The sequence below is a fragment of the Microtus ochrogaster genome, chromosome 26 (genome assembly GCF_000317375.1).
Source record: "Microtus ochrogaster isolate Prairie Vole_2 chromosome 26, MicOch1.0, whole genome shotgun sequence".
NCBI classification, from domain to species: domain Eukaryota; kingdom Metazoa; phylum Chordata; class Mammalia; order Rodentia; family Cricetidae; genus Microtus; species Microtus ochrogaster.
In genome coordinates this window covers 2,747,481-2,758,108 of record NC_022025.1, presented here as the reverse complement: position 1 = coordinate 2,758,108, position 10,628 = coordinate 2,747,481, and the positions used below count along the sequence as shown (strand labels likewise).

Sequence of the window (10,628 nt, the reverse complement as noted above, 5' to 3'; positions counted from 1 at the left end):
GGCGAACACTCATACACATAACAAGACAAATCTAAAAATAGACGGTAAAGACTTGTATTTCAAGGCATTTAAAAATTTATAATGAAAAATCTGATAATTTGATTGTTTAGCTCTTCCACATAGAGAGAATATGCTAAAGACTGGTTCAATTTTTTTTTGAATCACATCTGTCAGAACATGAACAAATTCGAAACGCGCCACCCACGCACGGATAAAATAAGATACTGAGGTAGGGCCCATGGGAGTGAGATGGCTCAACAGGTGAAAGTGCCTGCCGACAAGCCCGACGACGCGGGTTCGATTCCTGGCCTCGCATGTCTTAGAAGAGAACTGACATCCACATATACGCCCTGGCACCCATGTGCTTACACACATACACACCAAATACACAACAGTTGTAATACAAACTAAAGCATTATCCTGAAGTATTCATTTTATTAACAAGCACAAACTTGGGATGTTTATAATAAAACACATCGGCATTGGGAAATTCTACAGCCTGGAGGCCATCTCTGTCCTGTTTGTCTTTCTGACATCTTCCCAGCCACATCTAATCTTCATTATCTTCCTCCTCAAGCAGGGCAAGGACAGCACGACTCTACATGCCAGGACCACAGTTGGAAGGACAATAGCTATCATAAAAGTCGGAGGCGTGTACCATACAAACTGATTGATATCCACCCATTTATTCCAGGCAAAAATCAAAGCGTGCACTGTGCCCAGAAGAAGAGAGACAATTCCTAGCTTGCTCTGCAAAAGAAAACACATTATGACCCTAAGTAAAGGTTGATTCCGTAACAGTCAGTTCCACCCTATCCCCTTGGGACTTGTTCTGCTCCTTTCATTATCTACAGCTATGTTCTCAACAGGGTCCATCCACACTTTTCTATTCTTCTTATATGCTGTCCTCATCACATGACTTTTGGGTAACTGTTCTTGTTTCTAAGGTAAGTTGAAAGGTCACTATCTTTCTCTTAGGAAGTGGTCAACAGCTCTCTCTGTGCCTTCTCTGCCATTCTGCTTAAGACAGCTTTCTTAAGGTGTTTCTGCTTTATTGGTGGCGATGGGGCTCAAAACCAGGGCCTCGTGCGTGTTAGCTGAGCACAATGTAATGGGTCAACATCCCGGATTCATTATGACATTTTGTTTATTGATTTTATATTAACTCTGCCTACCAGGCAATAAATAAAATTGGACACTGTCTTACAGCAGGGTCCTGGTAGGAGCAACACAATATTTTGAACATGTTCAGTGTTCAATGAATATTGCTGATTGATTAAAGGATACTGTAAAAAAAATCAATCTGACCTCAGTGATCTTTATCAACTGATGTTATTCTAATTATGTAAATGAATGGAAAATGGACTTTATGTGGTGTGTGTGTGTGTACAGTTTTCCAATGAATCATTTTTTAATGCCAAGCCAAAGGTTTTAGTAGGGGAGGCTGGGAAAATAACTGTAGAGGTTTCCCTTCACATAGAAAACAATCATCCTGATGTTTGTTACAAGGCCCGCAAATCTACCACTTTTTTTTCTTTTTCTGATGCCCTATGCTGGAAAAAAAAGAAGAGGAATAAAATCACTGGTCCTCGTACATTAGAGAAGGTCTATTGATATCACAATTGTAAGTTCTAGAGGACGCTAGAAAAAGTAGTGAGGAAAATCTGAGGCCAGTCAAAACCCTTGTTCTTTATATATATTTGAGACAGGGTCTCCCTACGTAGTTCCCATTAGTCTGGAGCTCACTATGTAGATTAAGATGGCCTTGAACTCATAGAGATCTATGTTTTTAAAACATTATATATTCTGATAGGATGGAAGAAACACCAGGAATCATTTCAGTGATTGGACAAAATAAACCTAGAAGATATGAAGAACAACTTCAATTTGTTGAAACGCTTTGACATTAAACAGAAAGAAAGCTGTCCAGAGCTGCCCACTGATAGACTTTTGAGACATTCTGACAAGATTCTTCTAGATAACTATTATTGGAAATGATCATTAACCTGACAAAATGAAAATATCCCAACTATTCAGCTGTAATCGTATCCTTCAATTAAACAGCTAGGTTTTTATTTTTGGTATATGAACTGTGTAGGTAAATTGGTAGTGTCACCAAGTCTCTGACTCCAGGTGAAGTTTCTAGGTTAGTAACTGGAAATGCTCTTGAATGTGTGCATTAACTTCCTTGAATAGGTATTATCTACTTACAGCTCCAGATACCAGGGAGGACTTGCCAAGGTGCAATGCCCAGATTCAGATTAACACTGAGAAGTACTGCTCAGTGCACATGTGACAGAAAAGCAATGTAAAAAAGTATTTCACGAGGGAGACAAAACTCCATGGCTACTGGCTGAACATGAAAATCAGAAAACACTTTTTTTGAGAGAATGTGCTACTGAGTCTAAGGCATGCGGGAATAAAAGAAACTTTGTGGCCTCATCAGAAGGCTGTGCTGTCTCTCGGAGATACATATGGACATGTGGAAGAGACGGGGAGAACGCCTCACTGTGGGGAAATCTCCAGAACTGCCTAACCATACAAGTTAAGACTATGACTTGAAAACATTTCCCAGTTACTTATGACTGAATTAAGTGGCGCTCCTTGGCTCTTGCTGCATGGAGCCTTTTTAAGTGTGGGCCTCTACCTAGAAGCTGTGTGAGTTCATGACAGGATTCTGAATTCCAGAAATATTTCGAAAGTTCAAGTGATTAAGCTAATTTAACTGTAACTTAGAAAAAGCATCTTTAAAAATGACATAACAGAACTAGGTGTGGTGGCTCATGCCTGTAAGTTCTAGGCTATCCTGGGTTATATAATAAATTCCAGGCTAGCCTGGGTATTAGTGTAAGATTCTATCAAAAAAAAAATTAGGTATCAGAATACCTTCAGTCAATAAAATTTTGTACTTTAGAGGAAGATTTGTTTTTCTTCTAGAGAGCATAAAACTATGTGTCTTCAAAGGCTTGCCTAAAGTCAAGGGATAGAAAAAATAATGTTTTTATTGGGGAGACTAGTAAACAGTTGATATTCCTCAAACATATTTATAGTTATTGAATGGGAGCAGCAAATTGTCTAAAATGTTTTAGATGTGAAAAACAATGTTTTTGTTTTAGTAATGCCTCTTATTTATGTCTCCAAAATGCATCCGATAATTTAAAGAAGCCATAGAAAAACTAAGAAAACATTATTAAATGGAAGAGTATGGGATCTTTACTACTGGAAAACATTATTTTTCTAGAATAAATCACTATATTTAATATTCTAAGAAGACTAGGGTCACCTTTACACATCACTTACCTGAACATAGTGAAATTCTCTCCATGTTAAAGCATCACTCACAGACGGGATAGACGTCACAGCCAGGAGAGCCAGGATGGCCAGTCCCACAATCCCCAGGGACACGTAAATCTCCATTCTCCAAACATCATGCTCAATCCAGGCATCCTCTTTGTTTTGCTGAACCTAAGTAAAAGAGGAACGCAGCCAGACCTGTTGATAAGTGGGCTTATCTGATGGCTAATTCTGACAGAACCAGAGAGTTCACGGGAACTCTGGGAACAAGCAGAGGGTAAAACAACCAGTCCTTGCAAGGTCACACTGCCAGGAAGCCAAGAGTGAACTATGACCCTGTCTTTGCAAAGTATTTTTATGCTGAAATTGCTATTTATTTTCAATTAAAAAATACTCCTTGATATAAGATGACAGATGCTCTTGAAATCACAATAACAATTTTTAAAAATAAAGGATAATTTCTTAGAGTGTCAACAGGGGCCTGGGATACTACTGTTACTACAACAAGAGGGTGTTAATTCATTAGGTCATTTGAACCTTTCAGTTTGTTAACCTTGCAGGGTGACACCTCCTACCTGCTTGTACGCCCAGTTGAGCAGCTTGTATCTGTAGGAGCGCCTCATTGGGTAAGACAGGCTATAGAGTGCGTGCAGCACAGCGAAGAAGAAGCTGAGGAGCCCGAACTGCTTCCTTGACAGCATCCACCTGTCTAGCCACGTGGGGAATTTCTTGTACTTGGTTCCATTGCGAAGTTGCACAACCGTGGCTATGACCCCTGGCAAATAGACCAGAGCCAGGAGTGTGATGGAGACCATCGGCAAGACTTTGTTGATGACCAGGATTGGGATCTTATAAAAATATTGTTCACGGGACGTTACTAAAGGGTAAATGATTTCCCTCAGAACAGTGTACAGGAAGGTCAGAGATGATACAATGGCAGCGATTTTAATTGGCAAGCGCCAGTTTGGGAAGAATTCCTGCGTGTGCTGAAGCTCAGAGGGGCAGTCCAATCCGTCGACGTGGACCATGTGCGGCAAATGCGCCTGTCTTTTCAGCATGCTGGTCTCTCCTGTGTCCTGAGACTACAAAAGAAAGAAAGGGGACATCTTAATGGAAAAAGCAATGGATTTCTTTCGCTCCAACTTCCTGCTCCACCATTGTGCTTCTCAGTGAACAGGGCACTCAGAGACTCGCTTGTAAATACCACTCAGCTACGGTACAGTCTGGGTATGACCGACCAAAGGTGCACCTTGAGACACCGGTGTACTTCCTTCTTTGTGTCTGAGACAGACTCTCCTGTAGCCCAGGCAGACCTTCTGCTCCCCACATAGCTGAACTACCCCTTACTACAGTCTTCATTTTCACAGCCCCACGCGTGCCGAGGGAGACACCTCCACTGTTTGTCCCCACCGTCCCGGTTATCTTGCTCATCGCAATTCCTGCAGACCCCACAACTCCCGGTGTTTGAGAATGACCTCTCTAACCCATCTGGATTCTCCTCTGAGTCAGAAACCACAGTTCTACCCAGCGTCTTTCTCATTGTTCCAGAAGGAAATAACCTCTGTAACTCCTGCGTGCTAACACTGCTCACCTGAATTAGCCGAGAACAATTTTCTGGCTAAGAGTGAAAATTAGGATACAGCAAGTAAGACAGCTTACTGAAAAATGAAAATGATTTGCCTTAAGGGGTTATTTTTGTAGGATATATGCTTGTAATTCTTAATCTTTTCCCGCTTTGAATGATTAATAATCTATTATAATTGCATTTTGCATATTTTAAAAACGTAAGTATTTGGAACTGAAAATTCCTAACACTTTTTCAAATGTTGTAGTAAGAAACATCTAACCCTTTAAATGATTCTTTGCACAAAATGATTTATCTGTTCAAACTCTGAGTCATTGTCCACATGGGGTCTCTCCTGTGAGCTGCCACAGAGCCTGTGAAAATGTTTACAAAACTATCAGTAAATGGGACATCGTAATTTTTGTTTTTAAACTTAGAACCAGAGGTGTCGGAAAGGAGATGATCTAGCCCATTTCCTTCACTTTATACAGAAATACAAGGCCTCAGATTTTCAGGGACCCAATGACAGCTATTCAGCTAAGCCCAGCTAACCAGTCAAGTCAGCTCAATCATACCACACTGCCCCGACTCAGGCCAGCTTCAGCCACAGGCACCTGAGCGCAGAGACCAGCAGACGAAAATGGAATGCGCTTTCTCAACACTAGCAGGTTCAGAATACGCTTGAAGTGTGCATAGATTTTAATTATTAGCTATAATACTCATTATTTTACCGAGTAGGTGTCATCTTCCAGATTTCTCTCAGGCTTCATTTTCCAAAGTTCTTCTTGCTTTGTAATATTTTTACCGATCTCCATGAATGCTATAAAATAGTATGGCTTCAGCTACCTAGAAAAATAAAAAAAGTCTATTCCATTTATGATAATTTTGTTTGATGGAATAATATAAAGTATTCACTTTAGAATAAGAGATGATAGATACAACTAAGGTTCAAATAGTGAAAAGGCTGGACATTTAGAGAGTGGCGAAGCATTGATGCCAACTATTTGTTCAATGGATGACCTGTAGCTATAGGAAACACAAAGGATTAGCTGTTACTTTTTACTTCAAGAAGACTTAACTCCAGACTCCTAGTTAGGAGAAAGCTCATTCCCCTTAAGGGAAGATGGAATCAGGCATGTGGTCTTCAGTTTTGATGATGATGTTATCAATGGAGGTAGCTGATACAGAACGTCAGGGAGACATGTTTCTCAGGCTTCTGGGGTTGAAATCTGAGACAATAATTCACTTATTTCTAAGTTGAAATGTTCCCGAAGGCAGTGAACGGAAGAGACAAGATTATTAGGGTGAATCCCAACAGTTGTTTCAAGGTCCAAAAGACTGTATTGCCAGAGTGCCCTTTGAACACGTCCTGTTGGTAAAACATGGCTGCCCATCTATTTCCAATGGGGTGCTGAGTTGCATTCAACTCCATGGAGAAGAAGCTAGTAAAAAAAAAAATTCCCAAACAAAGAAAATTATTCCTTAAGGGCTTTCATGAAGACCAATCCAGTCTTGGTTCAGCCTTTTTTATCCAGGAGAAGCAGGATGTCATATTTATAGTGGCATTTCACTTGTATTTTAATAAATAAAGCTTGCCTGAAGATCTGAGAGTTAATCAGCCCCACTGGTCAGCCTTACAGACCAGGCAGTGGTGACACACACCTTTAATCCCAGCAGCTACACTAGTTTGCCATAGAAACCAGGCGGTAGTGGTGCATGCCTTAAATCCCAGCCCTGGAGAGGAATATGAGATGGGAGGAGACAGCTCTCAGACACAGTCTCATTCCGAGGATTAGTGGAGGTACGATCGCCATTTGTGATTGAGGTCAAGGTAAGACCCAGTGGCTGGCTGCTTTGTTTTACAAATCTTTAGGTTAACCCCAGTTTCTGTCTGAGTTTTTATTAATCATGCTTCATATACTATCCATTATTCTGAGTGAGCTCTAACATTACTCCTAGGGGATTACACCTGCAATTTGTACTTTCTCAAATGCAAGAGGAAAACAAGTAAAACACACAACAGCTATGCTGTTGGAAATCATTCCGAACACTTTGGAAGTCTAGACCACCTGTAACACTTTACTAAGTGGAAAGTTATTTCCAGGAAAAGGTTGTAATACTCAGAATACTTTCCAAGTTTTAAAGGTCGAGACTTTACAAAGAAAAGAGGGGTCACCTTTCCCTAACAAAAACATTTTATAATTAAGGCACTTTGGGAAATATTTCCAGAATTACCTGTCTTGAAACATTCACGATGAGAATATAGTTTGAGCATCCCTCCTGCAAAAACCACAAAATTGCTCCAAAGTGCAAAACTGGAGTCTTGACGTGGTAACACAAATGGGAAATTCCACATATGACCTCATGGAAGGCCAAGCACGGAATCCCAGGAAAATAGTAAATATATACGTTGTACACTTTCTAGATAGGGTTTCACTATACAATCCTACCTGACCTGGAGCTTGCTATATGGAGCAGGCCTCAAACTCAGCAAGCCACCTGTCTCTGCCTCCTGAGCGCCAGAACTAGAGGCACACGCCGCCACCTCAAGCAGTAAGTGCATTAGAGAATATCATCCTCAGGCCAAGCACAGACATACAAAGCCTGAATGAGTGTCCTGTTCAAACTTGCATCGTATCCTCAATATACCTTATTGTGCTTATGTGACTATTAGACTTGTGTTTGCAGGAAGACGACCCAGGGTTAATTCCTGTGATGACACCGAGTAGCTAGGATGGAGCCAAGTCTAGTGGGCACATTAAGTCCTCTTCTGATATCCTCTCCAGGAGGCAGAGAATGCAGAGATACTCTTAACATTTTGTTAAGTTATGGTGTGGGAGAATTGTCTGTATTCTGTCAATCATGTTTTAAATAAATGCTGATTGGCCAGGCAGGAAGTATAGGTGGGAAAGTCAAACAGGAAGTAGAAATGATGCAAGGAGAACAGGAGAATTCTGGGAAGGAGGAATCTGATTCCTCCCACTCCTGCCCACACCACCGAAGCAGCAGGATGTGATCTGCCCCACTGAAAACAGGTACTGAGCCACATGGCTAACATAGATCAGAAAAATAAGTTAATCAAGATGTGAGAGTTAGCCAGTGAGAGGCTAGAGCTAATGGGCCAATCAGTTTATAATTTATGGAGACCTATGTGTGATTTTCTTTGGGGCTAAACAGTTGTGGGGTACCGGGTGGGACAAAAGTCCAACAACAAACAGGACCCTTCATGTTACAAAGTTAGGGCTGTATAAAACTACCATGCTACCCTCTGTGTAAGCTGCAAGACTTCTTCATTTGAACACAAGAACGCCAACACAGAAAAACCAAGTAAGAAATAAAGAAGGACAAGTCGTGGTGACTGGTGGCAATAGTTTAAGTATTTAATAGTTTAAAGTAGTTTAAAGTACCTGAGACCAAATCTTCAATTTCTCAAATACATCTTAATACCCCCCGCCCCCTTTTTTTGGTTTGTTTGTTTGAGTTTGTTTGTTGACCATTGTTATTTGAAATTTTCTGGGTAAAGTATTCACCATTCAAGAAGCACTTAGAAGGCCAAGCCCAAACAGACACTAAAGAGGGAAAAGAATGAGACTTCATGCCTTCCCTGGAGGGACTTACAGTCTTCCAGGAACATTATTTCATGCCACTTGTTAAGTTTAATCCATATTTTATCCATATTATAAAGAGTAGTTTGGGAGGAGTGTCTAGGACTAGAGGAGCTTGCATGTGATAAAACATAAGAAACGACTGACCAAGGTTAGAGCGTATTTTAACTCCAGCGGTTCAGTATGGTAAAGTATGGATAAATCTATAATTGCTCACTGTTAATTCACGAAACGCACTGTGGACAATGACGTCAGATGCGGAAAATACAAAGTTGAACGAGAAGGCCTCAAAAAGTTTTTAGTTTAGGGCAGGCAAACACTCCAGCAAGAACTGTGTGGTAATGCGGTGCCTCGCCTCTTAAAGAACAAAGGTTTATAGACGGATGGTGGCTCGGGAAAGGAAGCAGAGGAAATGGACGAGAACTCCCTTCTATACCCAGTCCTGTGCCATGCAGCGAGATGCCAGTGCTTGCTGACAGAGAACCACTCCATGGAGATTCTCGGTAGAAAGCCAGCGTGGCCCCTGGAGGTGCCCAGCCACTTGTTTGCACGGTACGGTACCATGCTGAGGAGCAAGGCCAAGGAAAAAACGCCCATGTCAGTAAGGGTGATTGCTGACTGCGTGCCCAGAAACCAGGAAAACAAAATACCAGTTAAATAAAACATGCTGGTTTCCATTAGACAGCAGGTCAACACATAATTGAAGTTCTGCAGGAGGAAAGGTTATGTCAGACTGCCCAGCGATCTCAGCAGGAAACAGCGCAGAGGGAGGTGTCAAGCACTCCAGGATTTGACCCAGTACCCACCAACTCTTCCCCATTAAGAAGCGAAGCACAGATTCTGACATGATTCCTGTTTTGCTGAACTAGGATGGCAAATTTGCTGTTCCTGCTAAATATTGACACAGCCCAACTGACTCATGTTTATGGCCAGGGGTTTAGAATCCGAGAAACCCAATGACTGGAACACTTGTGGGTTGCAGTGTGTCCTATCTTGGGGACTTTTAAACGCGTTTTGGCTTTGCCACAGTCCACTATTGGGAGACGGAGGTATTCTTCACAGTGTTAATTCTTAAAGCCTTGCTCTGGACATGAATGCAAAATGAATTCCCTTGGTTAAATACTGAGATATGGACACATCCCCACCTTAATCGAACAGTGAGACCAAATGCGAAGGGTACTTAAATTATTTGTCTAACAAATGCCAGTCAGTTGATTTCATCAGAGTAAATTATTAAAAGCCTTGACTGACAATTTTGCAGAAAAATCCGAATCCCACCCTGGTCCCGAAAGACCTGTGTTCCAAGGATTTAGGATGAAAAAAATTCCATTAACTAGGAAACCAGAAACCCAAACAAACAGCACAAGGTACCAGCCATTCATCAAGCTATGCAAACTCGAGGAGACTTTGCCAAGTTGGCAAACTTACTATCTGAACCCAACCTGACTGCAAACTTGACCGCTATCCTAATCCCAAGCCCTAGCGCCAGGGCCTCGGAGTCCAGCTCCCCGCTGGGGCTGCCCAGGGCGGCTCAGAGCTGCGCTGCCCCTAGCACCCTGCCGGCTCGCGGGGACCTCCCACCCCCATGCACCCCCTTCCCTCCCCCAGGCCCGCAAAGTTTCTCAGGGCCCGTGGAGAGGAGGGGCAAGTGCCCTGCGAACCACACGAGGACTCACCCGCTCCTCCGTGGGACCCGACGGCGAGCCGCTGCTGGGACTCCCAGCCCACGCGGAGCCTCATTCCCTCAGCTCGCAGCCTGCGTCTCAGACCCCGCCTCTCGGCCGCCGTCGCACAGCGCCCCCTGCCGGCCGCCGGCGTCCGCTCACCCGGGGTCGCTAAGGCGGCGGTGGGTGGCGCCCCCGCAGGGGCGTGGACTTGGCCTTTGCCTGACCCTTCTCAGGCTCCCACCGGTGGGCGAGTCCTTCTCTGCAGCACTCCTGGGCTGCACAGGGCGAAACCGTCACCCGGAGGGCTCGCTGAAAACCGGGATGAGGTCTGGACGGAACCTGGAATTGTGGATTTCTCCTGTTCCTGCGTGAGACTGCAGGGAAACCCAGGTCTCCATCTGCAGGGCAGCGCTCTCGCTGAAGCAGATTGGCTTCTCTGAGAACTAGCTGTTAGTACAGCCAGAGAACGAGTCTGAGTTTGTGAGTGACTTTCACCTC

The 10,628-nt window shown here is 43.0% G+C and overlaps 1 protein-coding gene across 1 annotated transcript; it reads right to left on the bottom strand.

The window, feature by feature from the left end:
• Positions 1-426: 426 nt before the first annotated feature.
• Steap1 (STEAP family member 1) lies at positions 427-10,195 on the bottom strand. The gene is made up of 5 exons (XM_005358300.3): positions 10,140-10,195; positions 5,590-5,704; positions 3,870-4,376; positions 3,301-3,465; positions 427-750 (listed from the first exon to the last, which is right to left on the bottom strand). Exons 2-5 carry the CDS (start codon positions 5,671-5,673, stop codon positions 493-495), a joined length of 1,014 nt encoding a protein of 337 aa, XP_005358357.1. The 5' UTR covers positions 5,674-5,704; positions 10,140-10,195; the 3' UTR covers positions 427-492.
• Positions 10,196-10,628: the final 433 nt, after the last annotated feature.